Source organism: Cetorhinus maximus, chromosome 12, assembly GCF_964194155.1.
Source record: "Cetorhinus maximus chromosome 12, sCetMax3.hap1.1, whole genome shotgun sequence".
In the NCBI taxonomy this organism is placed as follows: domain Eukaryota; kingdom Metazoa; phylum Chordata; class Chondrichthyes; order Lamniformes; family Cetorhinidae; genus Cetorhinus; species Cetorhinus maximus.
In genome coordinates, this window is record NC_135890.1 from 97,370,906 (window position 1) to 97,395,837 (window position 24,932).

Sequence of the window (24,932 nt, forward strand, 5' to 3'; positions counted from 1 at the left end):
GGGATTTGAAAGCAAAGATGAGAATTTTAAAACCAAGACTGGAAAACAACTTTTCCATCAGTCAGTAATCTTTTATCCACAAAAGATGATGGACACACGGCAAAAAAATCTATTTCAGATGGGGTGTCTTCATATGGCACATCTTTGCTAATGGCTGAAGAGGCCAATTCTTGAGAGGCAGGTTCTGCTGCAAAGCTACCGAATGTGTTGTTTTCGGTGTAAGCGTCTGTTGTTAAGTCATTGTAGCCACCGGTCGTTTTGCAGTTGCACTCCAGCCCAAAGGAAGTGTTACCATTTACCTCTGTGGTCAGCCAGTGACTCCCAGATGCAATAATCAATGTTTAGGGTTCTGGTGAAGAGTCATATGGACTCGAAACGTTAACTGTGTTCCTCTCCGCAGAGGCTGTCAGACCTGCTGAGTTTTTCCAGCTATTTTTGTTTTTTGTTTCAGTTTTCCAGCATCCACAGTATTTTGCTTTTATCTAGGGCCTTCATGTCACGCTTGCAAGCAGCCTTCCAGTGGAGTTTTGGGCATCCTTCTGCTCATCTGGCTCTGGGAAACCTCCCCCATAGGGAAAGTCCGTGGGGAATGCGCCTGTCTTCCATTCTGCAGCCCTGCCGGAACGAATAGAGCCACCTCTGTTTGATGAATGCCAACAAACTTGGGATTTCTGCCTTTGAGAGAACTGGCGCTTTTGAAGTATCCTATCAGGATATGCCCATAAGGTACAGCAAACCTAGAAATTAGCTCAGCAAAATAACGCAAACTAGCAGCAAGTTTGTACAATAATGAGTGAAAATAACATTTAAACTCTTTTGAGTTATCAACAGTCACAGATTGCAACTCTTTCGAGTACAATCACAGTTCTTGGTTTTCTGGGAGTGGGACGTGAACCCACAACCCTCTGATTCAAAGGCGAGGGTGCTATGAACTGAGCCACAGCTGACACCTCAAATAACATTTAAAGCTGACCCAGTCAAAAACCACGTAACAATCACTTGAGACGTGGTTAACCCAATTAAATCATAAATGACACTGGCAGTATCTTATAAATCCCTTACTGCAGGTCGTTGCGAAACAGAACCTTAAAAAAATATACATAATTCATCAGTATAATCTAAAGACTGATCTGACACTGTTGCACTCCGCATATGTATATTAAAAAAAACCCATTTGCTTTAAATTCTGCTGGAAAGTTGCGTTGTGCGCATGTGTATGTTAAATGCTAACTCAGCAGTAACGGGGGGGTTCTGAGCTGCCCACTGGCTGGTGCTCAGCTTTACAGGTACTTCGCGGCTGTGGGTTTGGAGCTGGAACAAAGTGGGCACAAACCTTTCGCTATGGAGACCAGGAAACAGGTCACCTTTCTGGAACGGGATTCTGTAAGCCAGGACCCGCAGCAGTCGTGCAGTACAAGGTAAGAGGGACAAAAAAAACACGACTAATTGTTGCTTTCAAATTGGCTCAGAGCCGATTTGAGTTTTGCTAAGATGGACAGATCACAAGGAATCAAACGGTAGTTGTTGCCCGTTTGCAATAGTCATCTAAGATTATTACTGCTTTATGTATTTTTTTTAATTTCACCAAATTTCCTTGAATTTCATGTTTATTTCCGTGACCCGATTTTGCATTCAAGGGGAATTTATGCTGAAATTTCCGTCCATCTCCACAGCTTTCCTCTTTTTTTCCTAAGAAACTTCCAAGTTTCTTGCTGTTTGAATTGATGTTATTCGGTTGCATTTTTCACCTTGCTGCTTTAGTTTTTTTCCCCCACCCTTTCTGCTCAGTTATTTCCGTAGCATTATTTTCTGTTCTCATATCTGACTGACGATGTGTGTACTTTGTTTGCTGTTGGCAATTTTGCTTGGCAAAGCTTTTAAAGTGAAGTAAAGAGCATTTTTTTTTAAAAAAGGGAGTCGGATGATACTTTCCTAAATGGTTAATTATATTTTTAATATACTTGGCTAGCCTCCTGCACAGTGAAAAAGAAAATACTTATCCTTGATTGTTTTCACCTACCGGCGATGGAGTCGCCTCCTTCCCTTGGGCCACTTGAGGCTGTTTAGAACTAATAAGAAATAGGATACTGTGATGGAAAACATTAACATATCAGCTGCTGTGTGGACTGTCATTGTCATGGCTTCTCTCATTTCAAATGCCTCATATCAACATCAGAGAACTGAACTTGAGGGAGAAAATATATCTTTTTATTGAAGGCTTGTTTTGGAGTTATTCCAGACTATTAAATCTGACACCACAGAACTTTTAAAAACATTCTATTTATTTTTTTGGTGCCTCATTGGTTTTCACGTTTAAACATCCCTTTTTTTTTTCGTCCAAGTATTACTGGATGATTTATTCAAAATAAACGAAGTGGATGTTTGAATAAAGTACCTCCTTTCAAGTTTTTAATGGTCGTGTTTTTGGAAGTTTAAATCTTGTCTTAATTTTGTATCTGGATTTGAATTTCATGCTTTCATTTGCTTGTTATTAGTGCTCTGCTTCAGAATTTATGCCGGTTTATTTTCACAAAGGTTCTCTATCATTTGGATAATAGATGACAAGTAACTAATCAATCAGGAGATGATTTCATAAATAGAGGGAAGCTAGAGATTGCTTATTATCAAAACCTCAAGATTTAACTTAAGTGAATGGACGTTTTCTTTCACTTTATGCATCCTGTATCAGTATTATGCACTTCCAAATAAGGTACAGATGGCTATTAATTTTCCTTCTGCTCTAACAATGTCCCTTAACCGTAAACATCCGAAACACACTGATTTTTCCTGAACTAACATTTTTAGTAGTTGACATATAACTCATCCTTATGCCCTCTTTGCCCACCTTGTGCCAAATTATGGATAGGTTTATTCTATGGACTATTCCATAGTAAGACATGGGTGAGACTGCCTGAATGTAATTCACCAGGATCCAGGGTGGATTAGGAGAGATGAGATTTCTTGATTGCTCCTTGAATGGCTCCACAGCACAGTATTATCAGGGCTTCCTTTTTTCTGAGAATCCTGAAGAATCCCATTCCTTTTTAGGGAAGTCACTCATCTGTGCCAAGATCCCAACCAAAAAAGGGGACACTTATTCTAACAACCTGGACTGCATTCAATCATCAGTTTCAGAATAAGATGGACAATATTCCTTCCTTTTTTTGTAATGGTAATTATTCATTCATAAGTCCTCCTTCAGGTACCATACCTTAAGGGAGCAGTGGCAACCAAGGAGCAATTGGATTGGTCCATTATTATGTTTGGCAAAGCACTGTGGTGGTTTGCTGTTGCCTTCTCTAGTATGGCTGACCAGGAAACTCTCCTGCTCTTATTGCCTGCCAACGGGTGTATTGGAAGGATTTACAGGCTGATAATCGACCTGCTTGGCTATGTTATGAACATACCTTTGTGGCCATCAAGTCCTGAAGTGGGACTTGAATCCAGAGATAGGGACACTACTACTGTGCCACAAGACCTCCCATTCATAAGTAGAAATGTAAATGCAGAGCTGTACTTTAGGATAAAACAAAATAGTAGGAACACGGGGTTCAGGATCAAACTGGTGAAAACAAAATATATAACTTGTCTGGAAGCTCTTCCTTGCTTCAAAGTGACTAATAATAAAATGGACTTCCGGTTAGATTAGTGGAGGCAAGTAACTTGGAATCATTTAACAATCAGTTCAATGCTATGATGGGAGACCACAAGTTTGCTCTGGATGAGCTATGATGGACCAAATGGCCCTTTCTTATCAATATCAATCTTGTGATAATCAACGAAAGAAAAGAAACCTTTTAATGGATTAATGTGCCCTTCAGTTCCTACACTTGAGTAAATACATAGTGAGAGACTCCTGTGAAGACAGGAGCTAAACCCAGCTCATCAAGAAATTGAGGATGTAATGAAGGGGAAGAAAAATTTACAATTGACAATAAAATTTGACTTCCATAATATGAACCACTTTGTTCTGCTGAATGACATATAACTGATTTAGCAAGCATAAGACCAAATTTAAACTGGTACAAGCGCTCCCTTTTATTTTCCCATTGGTGCTGTTTTATTTTAATGGGATGTATACATGGACTTTTGTAAGCAGCAGATGTTAAAATGAATACTGCCTTTTTAAAATGTGTTATTGTTAATTCACACATATATTTCATGAAATCATTGCACATTTGATTACGTGTAATGTAATCTTAATGTGTTATTCCTTTTAGGACATTAGGACATAATTTTCCAAAAAGTCATGATTCAACTGGTAAGGAGAAGCTTCTGGTTTCTGGGATGCATCTCGGGAATTTAATAATGTATGAAGGTGATACAATTACGTTTTTAAGAGCTGACTCACTTCCTGGGTGAGACAAATTAGCCACTTGACTTCTGACCAAATGGGAATATTGATATGGCATTTCATTTTCTGTTTTAGCTGCTTTGCTTTACATTAATGTCAGAATTTACTTTGTACGTTTGTGTAAAAGCCACTTTTTTTCAAGCTTAAACCATTGCGTGTGGTTAATGCCAGTTGTACTTCAATATTGACAAATTTTAGTATACGATTATGGTCGATATATCACCATTTTGTTTAAGTTTGGAATTTCATACATTTAACAGAGTAGCTTGAATTATAATATGCTGATAGCGTATGAGGCCCTGTTAAATGACATTGGGCTTTGTCTGCCTTGTCGATGGACAAGGTGGAGCAAAGTGAATTTGATAAAATGTTCAACTGGTAGAAAATGGGAGTTGCAGAATACGGCTCTAGAGAATCCCATTGGCTGCATCAAAAATCAGTTTAAAATCAACATTGTAACCCACACAAGTTTATGTGGAAGGGATATGCAAATGTTTTAATGAAAACACTAAAGGAAACTATTACTGCAGATTGGGTAATGCAGAGAACTACAGTTACTTGTTTACTAGATTCCTCCCCCTTTTAGATGGGGAATAGATTGCAGTATTTTTCTTCATGTGTAAACTGAAGGGGTGGAGTTAAGTCTAGCAAGCATTGGTGAAGGGAAGAATTTGGGATACGAATGGAAGCCATTCTCTTATCATCTTCATGTTTTGCAGTATAGTTATGTCCTTCTATTTTCTATTATGAGAACAGACCCACCACATAGCTTACCTAATACATGAAACAAAAAGCCAAATGCCTTATTTATATACTTGTCAATAGCCTGTGACATTGCATACATGGAGTTGAGACCAAGGGCTTGATTTTTAACTCTAGATAGATTTTCAATGAGTCAAAATCTTGCCCAAATTGTTGTCTTTAGGTGAAGAGGGATCAAAGTTGTAAGCCTGTCCTTATTTTTAAATTTCCATTATATATTTCCATGTCCACATTTAGCTAGGAAACTTTGCACAGTAATTACACCTTCTTGCCAGTGTTGCTACAGACCTATACAAACATAAGGATTTGTACTGAAAAAGGGTGACAACAAGTGCGTGCAGATGTAAAATTTTTAATATTTATAGATATGTAAACTTTCTCAGTTGTTGTAATAGATACGAATCAGCTATTAATTGAGGAAGATACAACATTTCATGAAATGCCACTCATCATAATTTGCAATTTGGTTGCAGATGCTCCAGAAATATTCCAAGAGGTGATCAAGAGAAAAGTTAATTCACCAATTCCTTCCTCACTTGATACTAACAGTGCTGTACAGACAATTCCAGAGTCTTCCAACCAACAATCACAGGGTCAGAGATGCCAGCAGGAGGAATATAAACTGATGGCAACTTCTATTTCAGACCATTGTCTGATTCAAAAAGAGCCTCCAGAACAGCAGGAATTGGGGATTGGAACTGCCAAACAGGGAGGCAAGCAAAGTAACACATGTTCTGAGGGCAAAGTGAGGATAGGTGAAAGAAAAGAATGGAAAATTCAAAAAGATCAGCGAGATGCTGACCTTCCAGCCAATTTGGCAATGTTACAGACAGATGGCCTGATCCAGATAGGGGAAGTGAAAGAGAACCTCCAGCAGACACTAGAAGAGATTCAAGTTAATTTGCAGACTGGGGTGAATCTGCTTCAAGGTGTAATTGAGTCCAGTAACAGTCAGATAGAATCAGCTGTGGAGGAGGTGAGTTCCACTGTGCGCTCAGTTGAGACCACTCTACAGAATATGGATTCCAGGCTAACCACAATTAACTCCAACCTATTACAGCTCCAAGAAACTGTTGAATTTGGTTTCAAAGAACTCACCAAGGAAATTGCTTCTCTGGTTAAATGGCTGTGCCAGAACATGAGTGCTGAACCTATAAAACATCAGTCAGTTAAACCCTTCATTAGGACTGCCAGGACAGTTCCTATGTAGATAGCAGGACCCACCAACTGTGTATGCTAGTCATGTAGCACCTTTTTATCTTGGTTTAGTGGGGCAGGCACACTATAAGACCATTAAACACGAATAAGCAGCAAGATAGTTCATTTAGGTGCCTAGATAATAAAACTCATTGTTTGCATGGGAACGGTTGTTATAAGTCTAAGTTCTATCCCTTATTTAGCATGGGATATTGGGCAACAACAGTTGTCACTTGCACATCGCTACCCAAGGAGGTGGAAACACTAATATATCCTTTACTTATTCTGGAAGTTCAAGTTTTTACAATTTGCTCAGATGTTCTGAGGTTGAAAAATGAAGTGGGTAGGAAATAGAAAGTGAGTTGTGGGCTTATTACATAAAGGGGTGGTTAACGTTGGGAAATTGAAGTACTTTTCAGTTAGTGTTTTAAGATAAAATATTGCAGTTAAATGCAGACCAAAGCTCACTTTACTCTGGGCTAACCTCAAAAGAACACAGCTTTGTTGAACCAGTGTGACAGCTTCCCATTGCCACACCTGCAATCCTGTCACCTATTTGAGTAAGATTGCTAAGTTCGTTCCAAATTAGTGACCATTTTGCGCTGCGGATCAGTACCCACTTGGATTGGAAGAGACCCTTACAAACAGCAGACAAAAACAACTTCTATCTCATCACTCGAGGTTGCCTTTGAATTCAGGTGCTGGAGATTAACGGCTATTATATAAGTACCTCTGCACCATGTGGTACCACAAATGATAAGGTTACTGCACTCAAAGTCACTCATTGTACATGAGCATTTTGAGATATTTTTGAGATGTGATATTTAAATACAGGTTGATCTCTTGCTACTTGCTAATTTCTTTTAGGGAGAAATGAGAAAAAGTGGCTATTGAAGGATCTAGTACTGACGTTTTTGCAATTGTGTAACAGATGTAATTCTGTAGAGCAATGTCCTTGATGTAAGTGACCTATTTCCATGAAGATACACATGCACAGTTAATCGCCCCAGAATCCTGTAAAGTCCAACAAATATCACAGCAGCATTGCTTTTGCAGTTGCTGGTTTCTAGGGAAGCAAACAATGTTTAATTGCTGCCCTAACTAGTGCAGCTAAATATAACTTTAAACAAAGGGGGTGTTGGGTTTAAAAAAAACCTTAGAAAGATGCAAATTTGGCAGATGCTGTTGGTTTCATGGTGACAAGAAGACCTGCAAAAACTTCTGAAACGATTGCCAAATGATCTTTTATAATGCAGCAGATGGGACTGGCACTTCGGCTAACCCCAAGTCTTCTGATGTACTGCTGGTCGGAATGCTACATAGTTAGTTACTGCACGGCTAATAGGTCTGGTCTGGACGGCCTCTTCCTGTATCCACTATAAAAGCTGGGGTATAATAACCTCGTGCATGTTTTTACATCCTTCAAACATGATGTAATTTCTGCAGACATGGATTCTATAGTTTTAGCAGAACAGCAACAAACTAGGAATTATAGTAAAATTTCAAACAATTATCATAACAACAGACTTAATTCCATTATAGACTCCACATTCCAAGTGAGCTTCATTCTGTGCATTTTATAAGATTGCACTGACATTTAATAAGTTAGGAAACCTTTTCACTAACAGACATATCCCTTCCTTTAGTTAAGACAAGAACACCCATGCTACATGTGCAATGACCAGTATTCTCATCGAAGCAGTAACAAACTGAACGGGTTATGAACTGAAAACTGTAACTTTCTCATGTATAGCTCAGGTCTAACCAACAATCAACTGCAGTAAATTGCTAACAAGCAAATATGGGAGATACATAAAGTATTGTCCCCTGATCTCAGAAGGTGAAAAAGTACTACATGATACAGCTGCACAGTCTTGTATCATTGTCCAGATTCATTTACAGATAAGATTGATTTACAAGGTAAGTAAACAATTGAACATGTCACATTTACCTAAATAATTTTTTCTTTGAATAGGCACAATAATTTTTGCATGCTCTTAAAAACATGGGGTAATTTAAACCACTACTGGGAACAGTTGTAATGCTGATTTTATACCCCTCTCAATATTACAATCCACTGGCTTTGACAGAGAGTAAAATTGGATAGAGCATAAAACCAGTGTTACACCTAATTTTTGTCAGATTATACCATTGGGTGTATTCTATAGACCACCAACTAGTGGCAAAGATATAGAGGAGCAAATTTGCAGGGAAATTATAGAGTAATGATAAAGGGAGAACCACAATTGTCAAAATATAGACTTGAATAGTAATAATGTAAAGGACACAGATGGGGGAAGAGATTCTGAAGTGTGCTCAGGAGAATTTTCTTGATCAGTATGTTTCCAACCTCATGAGGAAAGAGGCATTGCTGGATCTGCAGAATGAGGTCATCAACCACTAGAAAACTTGATCCACCACAATACTATAAATGACTACTAAAGCAGGGCACAAACTAGATACATTACAGTGAGTAGTTTATCTTGCAAACCCTTAAATGCCTCTGCAACATCTACAATAGTTACCATTCGCTTTGTTTTCAGCTGCTTGGGCCCTAAGCTCTGGACTTCCCTCCCTAAAGCTCTCTGCCTCTCCGCATCACTGTTCTCATTTTAAGACACTCCTTAAAACATAACTATTTAACTAAGCTTTTGGTTCCCTGCCATAATATCCCCTGGGTAGTTCGGTGTGTTATTTTGTTTTATAATGTTCCTGTGAAACCCCTTAAGATGTTTTATTAGATTAAAGGTGGTCAATAAATACAAGTTGTTGCAGTCACAACAGCCCTTATGAAACTAGTGTAGTGTGGCTGCAATATATGACCATCTACAGAATGCTCTGTAGAAACTCACCAAGCTCACTTCAACAGCAGTGCCCAAATCTTACAACTTCTGCCAACAAAAAGGACAAGAGCTGAAACATTATGGGGCAGCCTGCACATTGAACACCATCTTTAACTTAGACGTATGTAGTCATTAGACCACCAATGCTACAAGAACAATAATGATTTGAGGAAAAGGGCATGCCACTATCTTGGGGCACTAAATGTTGACTTGCTTGTATCCTAAGAGCTATGGACCAAGAACTGGAAGTGGATTAGGTTGGATAACTCTCTCTCTCAGCTGGTGGAGACGTGATGGGATGAATAGCCTTCTTCTGTGTTGTAAATTGTCTGTTATCTCCTTCACATGCTGAGAAGTAACATTAGCTAGAATGACAATCTCATGTTTTTAAAATGACCAGGCATTGCTCTGCAAAATTTAGAACATATATGAAACACTTTTTGAGTTAAATATGCTTTTTTTGTCTGTTGCTGTCGTTTCCGCTGACAGAGAAAGTAGCTGAAATGAAGGAACGGAAAGCCAAAGAGAGTCGAGTCATGCTGCAACAAGGGTCACTCAGTCCACGGCTGAAAACTATACACATCCCCAGATCAGTGGAGAACGCATCATTTCTGCAGGTGTCTGCACTACATGACTATAATACCCTCCTGAAACTAAATGATTTGACTTTTTTTAAAAATCCCATTATCCCAGACATATGTACTTAAAAGTAGCAGATATTGGGCATTCCTCTCTAGAATCTGAGTATAGAAAAATGCTGTTGTCCAATCATATAGAAATGGGTTATTATTTTCCAGAAAGCTCATTAGTGAAGGGTAGAACCAGAATCAACCTTTATGAATGTTATATTTATTTAGTGTTACATATTACAAGCACATGCTTCCTAACCCAACCACCACACTAACCCAACCAAAACAATTTCAGTCTATAAGAATTTAAGTGAATCATCAGTTGCATATTGTTAAACAATTAACATGGATAGTAGGGGATGTATGATTGTACAAATGTCTACAGATCAGATCACACACTTAGAAACTCAATCAGGGGAAATAAAGGTTTTATGCTAATGGGAAAAACCTGAGTTTTGTTAATATTGAACTGTTGGGTATTAGGATCTGGGGGCGGAGGTGGCGGGTCTGGTCTTTTTTGCTGGGTCCTCATGCTGCTGACCGAAGCACTTGTCTTTGCTCCGCTTGCCCTGTGCAGCAGGGTGAACAGGCAATCTAATACAAGACCTCCGGATTTTTAAAGAAAATTGCAGTTATATAGAGCCTTTTGTGACCGAAGGACATTCCAGGGTGCCGTGCGACATTCCAGAGTGCCGTGCGACATTCCAGAGTGCCGTGCGACATTCCAGAGTGCCGTGCGACATTCCAGAGTGCCGTGCGACATTCCAGAGTGCCGTGCGACATTCCAGAGTGCCGTGCGACATTCCAGAGTGCCGTGCGACATTCCAGAGTGCCGTGCGACATTCCAGAGTGCCGTGCGACATTCCAGAGTGCCGTGCGACATTCCAGAGTGCCGTGCGACATTCCAGAGTGCCGTGCGACATTCCAGAGTGCCGTGCGACATTCCAGAGTGCCGTGCGACATTCCAGAGTGCCGTGCGACATTCCAGAGTGCCGTGCGACATTCCAGAGTGCCGTGCGACATTCCAGAGTGCCGTGCGACATTCCAGAGTGCCGTGCGACATTCCAGAGTGCCGTGCGACATTCCAGAGTGCCGTGCGACATTCCAGAGTGCCGTGCGACATTCCAGAGTGCCGTGCGACATTCCAGAGTGCCGTGCGACATTCCAGAGTGCCGTGCGACATTCCAGAGTGCCGTGCGACATTCCAGAGTGCCGTGCGACATTCCAGAGTGCCGTGCGACATTCCAGAGTGCCGTGCGACATTCCAGAGTGCCGTGCGACATTCCAGAGTGCCGTGCGACATTCCAGAGTGCCGTGCGACATTCCAGAGTGCCGTGCGACATTCCAGAGTGCCGTGCGACATTCCAGAGTGCCGTGCGACATTCCAGAGTGCCGTGCGACATTCCAGAGTGCCGTGCGACATTCCAGAGTGCCGTGCGACATTCCAGAGTGCCGTGCGACATTCCAGAGTGCCGTGCGACATTCCAGAGTGCCGTGCGACATTCCAGAGTGCCGTGCGACATTCCAGAGTGCCGTATGACATTCCAGAGTGCTGTGCGACCAATGAAGTACTGTTGTAATGTAAGAATTATGAAAAGCAATTTACACACAGCAGTGTGTCTAACAAAGAGTGGGATTAATTGAATAGCTCTTTTAAAGAGCTGCCACAGGTATGATGGGCCAAATGTGCTATATGATTCTGATTGCTATGTTTTACGATTCTCCAGTGCACATCGTGTATTTTCTTTTACCGACCAATGTCTCTTTTTTGTTGAAAGTGTTTATTCTTTTCCAGGGCGTAGTTGCTTAGTCGGTGTTCACCTTCAACCATGTGAAACTATTTGGCCTAATCTTGCTGGAGCAGGGTATCATGTGGCATCCAACATTAGTTGGATCTTTTTCTGTATCCTTCGGGTCAAAATCTTTTTCATAGTAACTTCTTGAAATGTGAGCTAATTATATTGTGGCGAGGGCAGCAGAACATCTGGGACCTTTGATAGCGGTGAGACCAACAGAGTATCTCATTAACAAATGAGATTTAAAGATGGAGAAAGAAACAGAAGAATGACAGAGAAGGAAAGTGAATTAGATTGGATGAATCGGAATCAAATTGGGTACCAAAAGAGAGGGAAATAAAAATTGGGGATTAAGAGAGGTAGGTAACAGGAAAAATAATAAATAAAATTTAACTTTTTACAAAATCATCTCAGATAATGCAGGAATGAGTTTGAATGCTTTAAATTGTTCTCATTTTGGCTAGTGAGGGGTTGACTGGTATTACCATGTCATTAAATAGATCATGTGCTCTTCATTGCAAATCTTAACTTTATGGTGAGTTTAATGGGCAATTAATTAACATGTAAATCCAAGTTCTTAAAAATGGGAGATGAAGGGCGGAATTGTCCCAGATTTGCACTTAATGTGGTAGCGGGCAGGTTTTACCCGCTGGCCGCAATGGCAGCTTTTCACACCGTATCGTCCCAAACCTGCCGCATTAATTATGCATTCCTAGGAAATGTGCCGTTTCCATGGCAGGTGGGCTCTCATTTGCTTGCCACACCACCGCCTCACTGCTTCATCACTCTGGGTGCCATGTTTAAAGTGCAGCTGTGTGCACACCTCTGTGCTTCCAGACCAGGACTGCTGCACGAAAGACATGGCCCCAAAAGGTAAGAAGACTGCAGCCCCTGTGACATGTCCTTCAAGCATCCTTTGGATGCTGTGGAGGCCAGCCACAATGTCCCCACCCCTGCTCTGGCTGCAGAGGGGCAGTAACATTGCCACTCTGGCTTAGTAGGAGATGGCACTGCCAGTGCTGCACAGAAGAGATTGGCCATCCAATGCAGATAAGAGGATGAATGATCTCATCCATGCCGACAGGGTAAGGCAACCATCCCATCTCTCTAAACTCTCACACTTGAGTCCATCACACATTCACTGGCATTTCACTCACTGCCAGCTCAAGGAACATCACCACTTGCTCTTTCACACACCCTAACATCTCCACCTGATCTCATCTGCTCTGGAGACCGCCTCCTCAGTCCTCATAATCTTGAGGCAACTTGCACAGACAAACTTGTGCCCCCACACAAACCCTGGGATAACCCCCCTTCCTCAGTACAGCCCTCATCCTGCAGCCTCCTCCCTTGCCTGAGGCCACTCGTCCCCCTTCCCCAAGAAAGCCCTAGCCCTGCAGTCATAAAAAGCCACCACAGCCTTATGGCTGGCCTGGTAGGTAGAGACCTGCCCATGAGCCCCCACTAAAAGTGCTGTGGTGCTGTCTGTGAAGCCTGGCGCTGATGACTGCGAGTGCTGCCCGAAGCAAGATAGGCAAACAAACCTTGAAGTCCTGAACGTGGTGGGGGGGGGGGAGATGAGTCCAACAGACTAGCCTTATAATGATATGCAGATGTATTGCAATGTGTTCCTGACACCTGGTGATGGGAAATGTGGCCCGCTATCAATGGTCTGAATGGACGATCGCAAACTGGTTTCAGGACATCGTGAAAGCCTTTTTAAAAAATAAAAATTTATTTTGCCTTCTCGCCGTATTGTCCGCTCACGTCACTGAGCACGCCCGATGTCAGCGGGCTCGAGTGATTCCGCCTGAAGAGCGAGATGCCATTTGTGTAAAACAAATGGTGGAATGGTCTAAATCGACCAACAAGTTATGGAAATTTGCAACTCTCAAGCCTCTCCCTGGATTTGCTGGCCACATTACACATTAATAATGGGGTGCATCATTAATATGCTGTTATTTCCCCAGCAAGATATGGCCCATTATTTGAGCCCTTACTGTGACTATCCGCAGGCGGACTGACCTTGGAAAGTATCTCAACCAACCTTAGCCCTGTCCTTGCCTGACATCTCCACACATGCACATTTCTAGCCTGGATCACAGGGCAGTTGTAGCGTGCCTACCATTGTGCTGGCTGACATCAGCTAACCCAACATGGACCGGAAACTAAAGCCAGCATCTTAACAGAAACTGAGCCATCAGTAGAGTCTTCAGTCCACAGTCTTAGCAATGTGTGTTAGGTTGCCCTTTTGGGAACTACCACCTTCAGTGCTTATAAAACAATTGCATTTAAACTGTTAGAATTCAAGGGGTTTGAACTTGATACCAATTAGTTACAGCAAATATTTTATTGGCACACAGCAGAGATCAACACATTAGTGTCAAGGCAGTAGTTTACAGTCCCAAACAGATGAGTTTCAACTGTTCAGTTACTGGACAGAGTAGCGTGCATTGTCTGCTACTACTTCAGCTTTCTTTAGCTGGAGGGTGTTAGGCTCTTGCCAGCATTAAGATCCACTCACAAGCCAAGGTCTTCAACTCCTGTGCTTGCCTGTTTAAAAACCCTCTTCTTGTATGCTCCAAAGTGCTGGTCATTTGACTCAATAAGTCCAATTATTTTTGTCTACACCAGTACAAACTCTGGTCTTCCTGCTTATCCAGCAAGTTTAAACATCTTGAGCTCCATTCTAAATGGGTATTTCCTGCTCTTAATCAATATTTTGTAAAGGCATAATAAAAACAAAATGCTGGAAATACTAACTGGTCAGGCAGCATCTGTGGAGAGAGAAGCAGAATTAACAAGACCTGAAATGATAACTCGGGCTGGGATTTCCCGGCCCCGTCGTGGCTGGACCCACCGTGGGCGATTTGGCGGCCCAGCCAAAAATCCATTGACTTTTGGCGGGACCAGACAATCCTGATGGTGGGTGGGGCCAGAAAATCCTGCCTTCTGTTTCTATCTCCACGGATGCTGCCAGATCTGCTGAGTATTTTTACAGCATTTTCTGTTTCTATTTCATATTTCCAACATCTGCAGCATTTTGCATTTGAATTTTGTAAACTCTTTCCTTCTCCTCCTTTCTGGGCTGAACCAACAATCACCATTGTTACAATTATTATCAATCTTTTACAAACAATCAAAATTGCTAGTATGGCTCACAATTTTCAATTATCAATCACATACATCCCTTTAAGACCACCCTGTTTTGACAGCAAGGTCTGCTCAAATATGCAGTTTACATTTTAAAATTATTCAAACCACCACACTTTTTAAAAACTGAGTTAGGTACCTTTAAAATTTACTCAGATTAAAGCATTATCAAGGACAGTGGTCCTACCTTTACAACATATTGACAAATAAATCAGTAAAACAATTTACTAAATTGTTCCATGAGAATCTTATTCAATATTTTAAGGCAAGCACAACTCTATCATGTCAAGTGACATTCATTTCCCGACTGGTCCCTTCACAACAAATGTTAGTTCTTGCTCTGCATTCCACAGGCATCACTAGTTTACATTTGACACCCTCCTAAAGCTCATGACAATTTGAAAGCTATATTTTAATCTTACACATTATTGGTAAACACTCATTAAAAATTAGAGAAGAAAGTTTGTCATTACCTTACGAAACTCATCTCATTTTAACTTCCAATTGGAAGTACAGTATCTATCACCTTCAATTCAACCAAATTATTCCAGAATATATTTAAAATTAGGGATTCAAAAAGCAGAATTGGCAGCTGCAACATATTAAATTTCAAACCTTTTGTACAACAATAGCCTCTTTATCAGTTGCCTCTCTTATGCTCATTGGCACATTAAAAGTGAAGACTGTTGCGTTTCTGCAGTGCCTGACTGCTTATAACTTGTGACTAATGTGCTACATTGCAAATTAGAAAACAGAAATGTATTTCTAGAAAAGGCACAAGAAAACCTGAGGATTGAAAGTGCCGAGAAAGCTCGATTATGAAGAACACTTCTTTTCAGTTTGGCAGCATTATTAACTTTCTAAGCTTGCAGAATGACTTCATCCATTTTAATGAGCTTACTTTTAACATGAACAACTCCACTAGCCTAGCAACCCATTCAATGCTATGTCTGTGGAAGTGCCAATCTTCAGAATTCTTGGTAAACAAAATAAGAGTATGCCAAGTAATCTTGCTGTACTCACGATTGTTTTGGACAATATTTTCTGACACCACCTAGTGCTACTTCATCACCACCTCTCTCAACTTCTCCACTGTTGCTAAATTATCAGACTGCTTATCCGACATCCAGTACTGGATGTGCAGAGATTTTCCTCCAATAAAATATTGGGAAGATAGAAGCCATTGTTTTCAGTCCTTGCTCCAAACTGCTACCGACTCCATCCTTCTCCAAGACAACTCTGAAACTAAATTAGACTCTTCGTAACCTTGGTGGCATATTTGACCCTGAGGTGAGCTATATTCACACCATAACTAAGACCACTATTGTTCCACCTCCATAACTCTGCCCTTGCCTCAGTTCATGTGCTGCTGAAACACTCCTGCTTTTGATTGACTTTTCCACCGCACACCTGATTGGTCTCCGATATTCTACCCTCTGTAAAATTGAGGTCATTCAAAACTCTGGTGCCCGTACCCTTACTTGCACCAAGTCCTGTTCACTTATCACCGCTGTACTCACTGACTTTCATTGGCTCCCAGTCAAGCAATTTTTTTATTTTCAAATTCTTCTTCGCTTCACCCCTCCTGATCCTATGTAATCTCCTCCAGTCCCACAATCCTCCGAGTTATCTGCGCTCCTCTAATTGTGGCCTCATGAGCGTCCCCGATTTCAATTCCATCATAATTGATTGCCAGGCCTTCAGTTGCCTCGGCCTAAGCTCTGGAGTTCCCTCTCTCCACTCCTCTACTTTCCTCCTTTTATGATAATCCTTAAAACCTACTACTTGACCAAGCTTTTGGTTGTGGACCTAGAATCTCCTTATGTGGCTTGGTGTCATATTTTGTTTTGCACCTTGGGACACTATATAAATATGTTTTGTAAATCTGTTGATATTCTTTTGTTTATATGTCATATGTCCTACAAATGTACGGCTAAGGCAATGTGTTGTTCAATACTTTAAGAATTATATGTAGCAGTTTTGAGAATAGTACAATAGGTGCAACAAAGTCAAGTAGTTGCACTACTTGCACAAATTCACATTGCGTTGACCTTGGTTCAGTGGTAACACTTTCAATTTCTGAGTCAGGAGGACTTTGATTCATAGTTCTACTCTAGAACCCGAGTAGATAATCTCAGTTCAGTGCAGTGTAGAGGGAGTACAGCATGGTTAGGGGTGCCATCTTTTGAGGTAGAATATTAAATCAAGGCAAAGCTTGCTTACCCAGGTGCACATGAACAAACCAATGGTACTATTCAAAGATGAGCAGGGATCTGACTTATAATTTACCTGGTCCTTCTGTTATTTGTCTGACCTTAACATATTGGTGCTATTTTTGTCTACAAAGAAACAGTAAATTCACTCGAGTAATTCATTGGCTGTGAATGTCCTGAGGATGTAAAATATGTCACACAAATGGAAGCTCTTATTTTAATTTTGTTCAATTTTTAAATAGTACCTAAAATAGCTGTAAAAGTGTAGTACAAGAAATAGTAATAGTTGTGTAGTACATTTCTGTACTGTTCATCCACTTAGCCTATGCCTTATGAGACCTTCATTCGGGTACTCCTGTGGATAAGTTGTTTAGATAAGTCCTGAGGTCAATTGGAAACTACTGTTTCTGTTAAATATTCATTTGGATTGGCAGCTGTTTAGCTCCTCTCCTTTGTTATTCCTTGTTATCTCACGACCTCCGAGTTATCATATCTCAATCAGAAAAAATAAATCAGGATTTTTTTTTAAGAATTGCTCTGTTGATGGGTTTGTTGTTTGACGCCAAGTGTAATGGGTGTTCTCAACTTTGTGGTCTTACAGTTAGTGGAAGAAATGGTACATATTTTAATTATTTTTTTTGTAGCAGGCTGAGAGGTTATATCACTGTTAGGGAAGGAAACAGTTAAAGAAATTCAATTGCTAATTATTAGGTTGTTCAACTAAGCACCCATTTGGTTGTATGAAAGGATGACAGCTGAGACTAGTTCTCTGTGTAGACAGTTTTATGACGAGCAATAAAACTCTGTCTGAAGGATTCTGTCTTACTTTTGGTCTTCATTTCTAAACTGCTATTGGAACTTAATCACCTCTGGAGCAAGTAAGGATAAGACTTGTTATTAAGGTACTGGAGGTTAACAGAATTGCTAGCTCAAGGATTTTTACAAATCTATATAGTGTTCCACTTTTTTACAGTCTACCACAAATGTTTTATTTGATTTTTGGTTTGGTTCATTTCATGGTGTACTAACACTGACAGTAGACAAAACTCCCTTTTTGTAGTCTAGTGATACTACAGATGGCAACTTCCTTCTCATTCTTTCTTTATCGTGACAAATTGCTGGTGATATTAGCTTGTAGTCTAAGCTGACTTTCATTGAAGTGCTGAGGGAGTGCAGCATTATTGTAAGCATGATTCTTTAGATGATGCTTCAGTATCTCCAGTGTATGATTAAAAAACCCCTTGGCACTATGCATAGAACAGCAGGTAGTTTTATCAGTCATCACCAACAAAAATGTATAAATTGGTCATGCATTCTTATTATTTGTTGCATCTTGCTATATGCAAAATGGTTTTCATATTTGCTTACATAATCACACCATTTAAAGTAATTCAATGGATGTGAAATACTTTTCTCTAGGTAAAAGGTGCAATACACATTAAGGAATATGGTCCATCTGCATATGTTCATCAATATCTTTGCTTTACCCCTAAATAAAAAGTATGTAAACCTGAATTGATCCAAATTGGATAAAATTACCTAATTAGGAGTACCTGAGCATTAGTATATTAACTTCAGTAACAATTTAGACTCACTGGAAAAGGGTCATGAGATCCTTTATGCTCAACGTTTTTAACATAGCTATCTGCTTTCCAGCATCCAGGCTTGAAAATAGGCCAGAAGCGATACCTATATAGTATTGCTAACATCTACAGCACAGATCACATGCACAAGATGATGCAAAGACAGTACCTAAGCATGTTACAACATCGTACCCAACTTGGTAAGTAGCAAACATTTAATAAATTTAAAAACGTATTAATATTATCTAACATTGTATATCAAAGTTTGAACAAAATGAGGTAGCTTGAATATTGAACTTGACTGTCTTTATTGCCATTATCTAGCATTTCTGTAGGCAAAAATGGAGTTGAAAGAAAATGTAAGAAACACAGGCGAAGGAATACTTCAATTTAAGAACAATCATAATTTTGGTAGGATTAAGTTTAGGGCATGGGACATTTTCTCTGGCAAATGATCCCCATTAAACTGCTACATAATGAGTTAATTGTAGGACTATGTTCATAGTTTGAGCATATCTCTGAGGTGGAGCACCCCACCTTAGCTAAAGATTGGAAGAGTTACCATGTATAGTGAAATAGCTAGGATATGTTCACCACTGGGTTTATTTCTTTATTCTTTCATGGGATGTGAGTGTTTGTTTGCCCATCCCTATTTGCCCTTGAACTGAACGTTTTAGAGGGCAGTCAAGAGTCAACCAAATTGCTGTGGTGTGGGTCTGGAGTCACATGTAGGCCAGGCTGGGTAAGGATGGCAGATTTCTTTTCCTATAAAGGATATTAGTGAACCAGATGGTCTCTATGACGATTGATGATGGTGTCATGGTCACCATTACTGAGACTAGCTTTATATTCCAGATTTATTAATTGAATTTAAATTCCAGCAGCTACCGTGGTGGGATTTGAACCCATATCCCCAGAGCGTTAGCTTGGGCTCTAGAGGACTAGGTCCACTGACATTACCACTATGCCACCATTCTCCCCCCACCCACCCCCTAATTTATCCTTTCAATTGATAAGTGCTAGAGCAATAATTAAACATTTAACAATTTTAATAACTAGAATGTCCATTTTGTTCAACCACATATATTTTCATTTATCCACAACAGGATATATAAGCCCACGTGAATGTCAGAAGTACACAGATTATCTCACAAAACGGTCCCAAAAGGAAACATGGAAGCAAAGTAGTAGCAAGTCATCAACAGCTCAAAGCTCTGTTAAGCAGTCACCAACCCTACAGGCTGGAAAACCACTTTTTCTCCCTACAATAGGGGACAGCAGTCAGAGGTTTGTATATTTTATATTAATTTCCTTTCTCTATTCTCTAAATCCAAGAATATTGCACAATTAAGGACTATTAATTGATATGTTTTGAATAATTATTTTACATAGTATTGGCCTATTAGTATGAATCTTGATTACAGAATGTTCATTAGGCTGAAAAGCGAGAATGTTAGATTTTAGGCCTGCCTTTGAAATTCTGTTTTGATTATTCATGCAAGTGGCTTTGTCAAATTCAGAAGTATGCCCCTACTGTGCAATATCTTATTATATAACATAACCCAGGCTTGTAAGCTTAGGACCTACGTGATCTGAGCTAGAGATAGCATCTTTCACACATGTCCTCTAGTGTAGATCTGTCAACCTCTTCCAAGTGTATATCGTCAACAGACATCTCCAGCTATGTTCGTTTAAATGGAGTTATCCCCACCATAATGTGTGGTATTTTGTTACACCATCTGAGAAAAGATTACAAATTGCATAGGGCTAACAATTCAACAAGACCCAAAATCAAGTCCAGGGATGTGTGATTAACCCATGCATTATCAAAATGAGGCAGGCAGCCCACAAACTTTTGCTGCTCGCTAATTTATATGGTAGTGGCAGGCATCCCAGTGCTAAACTCACTGACTTGCTGCATGCACAGCAGAGGGCCCAAGCTCCTACAAGGCTGGCACCACTTAAAGGTAACCTGCATCATTTTAAACGGGAGAATTCTGGCTGCAGCTGTTACTGACAGTGGTACAAGAAGTGACTCTGCCCTGGAAAATGTTGAGGAATGGTACAATGTGGGAGACAATGGGCTTCTAGTTTTCTAGATTCAGTACTCAAGGCCCTGGTGCAGGAGAGAGATCATGTGTCCATAGGGGGTAGGAGCCCTGCAATCCTACCTCTTTGCCTTTCTCCTTTCAGATTCCCAAGAACTGTCACCTGGCCAGGCAGTGGTGCAAGAGCAAGAGGTCTAGGTGGAACTAGAAACTGAAGAGGAAACACACACTTGATCTCACACTCAGCCATCAGCTCACATACTGGCACTGCATGCATTCAGCTTCCCAGAGGGTGAAGTTGCACATGGCATTTGCTCCACAGGACTCAGATGAGATGGTGTATAGAAAAAGGCTCTTTGATATGCGCACAGAAAAACGTTTGGTGCAGTGGCAGGCCTACTAGAAAGCTTGTTGTCATTGTCAAGGAGCATGGAAGAATCCAGCGTCAACTTGGCACAGGGTTTTATGCTGAGCTTGGAGCTCATCCTTTCCAGCATGGAAGCTTACATGAGCTCTTTCAGACCTGACCATGATGTAGCATCTGATGGCTGATGTCTTGGCTTCCACTGCAGCATGGGCAGAAGCCACCATTGGCTCAGAGTTGCACTGGAAGCTCAGGTTGAAGTCAACTTGCTGCCATCATGGCTGCGGTTACTAGCATTGAAAGATGCTTGTAGGGTGCCACAGCAGTCCAACAATATCCTGCAATTGATTACTAGGATTGCCGATGTGCCACTGGGATGGGTTGGAGAGGAGAAAAGAGTCTTTCCTGTTAAACGCAAGTTCAGCTGTGTGAGGTCAGGACAGGTGTTAAGTTGAGTAGGGAGATTGAAAATAGTGCCACGTACTTCAAATTAAGAGTCGCATGCATACTTATGTCATGATCTACATACTTCTAGCACAGGGTCCAACAACTCGCTTTACCAGATTCCAAAATAGCGTTTGGTATGGATATGGCCTGCACTGTAAACGTGTGCAAATGCCATTGAAACCAAAATAGCACCCATAATATCCGAACAATATGCTATACAACTGAATTTTTATACCTTAATGCCCATTATCATGAGCAATAGTAGTATAGGTAGTTCATTATGGTAGCTCATTACTACATTTTTCTTTCTTGAAAAGCAGTTTTTTTTAAATGCTCAAATTTTTGTGCAGGAAAAAAGATAACTATTTATGGCAAAGTCTTGTCAGTGCTTCATGCCCATCCCCATTAAACTGCTTAAACTTCTTAGATGTAATGTAATGCTCAGTCAATTTTTTTTTAGGAAATGTAACTCTTCTTACCACCTGACGCTGTGACAACAGAATAAGAGAAAGTGAGTTAAACTCCGATTTGTAAATCTGAGGTTTTTTAAACTTGGGTGCTTGAAATATACAGGTTCGCATTTGCACTCTGGTCTGTCAATCAACCGACAGTATGAGTTTCCTCAGGAAGCTACGGAAACCTGCAAACAGTCCAAGATGCAAGGACTCTTCACAGTTGAGTAAATATGTAGCACTAGATACAGGTGTTTAAAGTGAGTTGGATTAATAACTTGCTTTAACCAAAAGAAAATGTACTTGTTTGGAATTCACAACAACATTAGTGATAATCATTGCTGTATTTTCAATTGTATTGGAGGATTTTCAAAATGTAATTTCTTTTTGCTTACTGTGTAGCTTTTTGGATTGAAGAAGTGAAAGTCTCACAACAAAGGACACAATATAATCTGAGCTATGCATTCAGTAAAACTTTTATCAGGATAAATAGCCACCTGACAGACGCTAGTCTTTCAATATCCAAACAGAACCAAATGATCTGAAATAGTAAGAACCAGAGGATGTAATCAGTGGGATTAGTTTTGGATTGCTGCTGACCTAGCACAGACAGACCAAATAGCCGCTCCTGTGCAGTAAAGTTCTATGGTTCTATGATGCTGTCTTCACTATTCCCATTTAAGACAAGAATTGCCTACTTAAAAACCTGCAAATTAATTCATTATAATTGAAGAATTTTAGACATTGAGTGGCACAATGAGATGCTGTATAAATGCAAGTCTTTCTCTTAAAAGTAAGAAATTACATTTTCTAATGCTGCAGGTTGCATTCTAGAGCCCCAGCCAAAGTAAACTTTAAGGCTAAAAGAACCCAAGTCCAGGTCAATCGAAGTGAACAAATCCAAAAGGTAAGTAGTTATTTAAAGAAAGAAAATTGTCCAAAATTTATTAGCATAAATAAATGAATTCACACCAGGTAAAAGATGAGAATTCACTCGAATCTGGGAACACTCATTTTGCATAAATTCCTCAATCATTACTCGGGTATAATGGAAACTCATTTACATCGTCAAGAGACGATACTTGAAAGCTCCGTTTGCTTTATTCATCACAATTGCCACATGCACAACAGATCTCCTGTCCAAATGGCTTATAGATCTTAATTGCTAAATATAAACTTCTTACACAGGTCATGGGGATTGACAAAATACCAGACACCTCACTCCTGAGCTACATTTGGGTATGCACAAGACAGTGATGCTCCTATAATCAAAGTGTGTGTGAAAATATAGCAAAGTGTTAATATCTTGCTTTAATCATATTCATTGACATGAATATGATTTCATAGAAAGTTAATCTGACTTGAATCCTCCCCTCCCTGAACAAGAACATAAATTTAATTGTAGAAATTCTTTTCTTGGTTTCCCTTTCTCTGAAATAGAATTAAAGCTGCCTACCAGCACAGCAAGTGGCATGCTTTGGATGACACGTTCTATATTTTAGCAAGAACATTTTGGGGAGGTGGGGTGTAGAGAGGTAAAATGAGAGGAGCAGGAGTGCACCTGCCACCCCAGGTTGTCACCCAACAAAATATTCAGCTGGTTATGTGGCTAGTGAGAGAAAAACATCGTGTTGAAGCAATAGCCAGCATCCAGCATAGTCTGGTAACTGGAATGACTAACAGGCATTTTACCTTCACACTTTTTGCTAAATTACTACATAAAACAGTTTTGATGTTCTTGGCTAGTTGAAGAATACATTTACCAACGTGATTTCTCTCTTTTTTCCTATTAGGACCTGTTAAGCCTTTGTCAGTAATTAAAATTGATAGTTACTTTGCATCTAATAAAGAGCCAGTGGAATCTGTGAATAGGTAGTGTAGAAATATGAAGGCCGAGACTGAATTTGTTTAGCATAATGTTGCATATAGATCATGGCTGATATGCTAAGCACATCATTTTGTGAAGTTTACAGTTTTATAAAGTTCTTACAATAAATTGCATTTACTATTACAGCTTTAATATATATAGCTTTGTTTTGCAAGAATTTCAAAATTTAAGCTGCAATGTTTCCTTAGAAGTGACAAGGGAATGAAGAACAACTGGTTGATTCTACAAGTTCCATATCAGTAGCTGATCAAATCAGAACAAGCTAAGCAAGAATCAAGAGGAAAAGAGCAAGGAATGAAAATTGAATGAGTTCAGAAATTATCTCAAATTTGCTTCCATTTTATTAGAGGTGACTGCTGTTTTACACCGTCAGAACATAAATTTGTAAAGTCATTCATTAATATTTTCTCAAGAAACCAAGACCATATAAGTTTGACTAAAGGTGGGATAAAATGCGTGCAAATCTAAAAACTTTGGTCAAAGAATTGCTGTGCTTAAGACTCAGCTACTTAAATATATTAAAAATATTCTGATGAAAGGACATCGATTTGAAATGTCAACTGTCACTCTCTTTCCAGATGCTGCCTGACCTGCTCAGTATTTCCAGCATTTTGCTTTTATATTAAAAATATAACCTTGCTAGGAATTCAGCGGCATCCATTAAATTTGAGTAGGTTATCTTTTTGCAGAATTGAGTAGTTGCTTTGTATTATTGAATTGCAGAGTCCAGATTTTATTAAAAAATTTAAACATGGTTTCTATGCAATTGGCACGCTAACACTATATTGGCACTTTTATATTTTACAGCATTCTTTTTCAGATGAAAGGTAACTGATATTGCAGCACAAAAATCAATAGAAAGCAGAGCAAAATCCCAGTTTCTACTGTATTTGCACTTTAAGTCCCCTAGATGGAGAGTTCTTGATCTTAGTGCTGTACCAGACAGTTGACTAAGTACATTCAGAAATTCCTCATAGCAAAGAAAATGAGCATAAGTAACCCTGCATCATCATTTTGCTTCTCTTATAAATAGCAAAAGGCCCGATCAGTGTGATGCAAGTAGCTATGATGTGTTGAAGCAACAATTGGCATGCAGGCTACTCTGATAATTGGACTATTATTTTTGGGGAACTTTACTGTCCATTGTTTTGACTAAATTACTATGGAAAGTGAAAAATTCAGTTGGTTTCTTTAAATTTGGAA

At 39.9% G+C, this 24,932-nt stretch overlaps 1 protein-coding gene across 1 annotated transcript; it reads left to right on the top strand.

The window, feature by feature from the left end:
- Window positions 1-1,291: 1,291 nt before the first annotated feature.
- fam216a (family with sequence similarity 216 member A) lies at window positions 1,292-23,206 on the top strand. The gene is made up of 8 exons (XM_078554660.1): window positions 1,292-1,418; window positions 4,221-4,261; window positions 9,646-9,773; window positions 18,604-18,730; window positions 19,637-19,817; window positions 22,664-22,748; window positions 23,030-23,080; window positions 23,189-23,206. Exons 1-8 carry the CDS (start codon window positions 1,342-1,344, stop codon window positions 23,204-23,206), a joined length of 708 nt encoding a protein of 235 aa, XP_078410786.1. The 5' UTR covers window positions 1,292-1,341.
- Window positions 23,207-24,932: the final 1,726 nt, after the last annotated feature.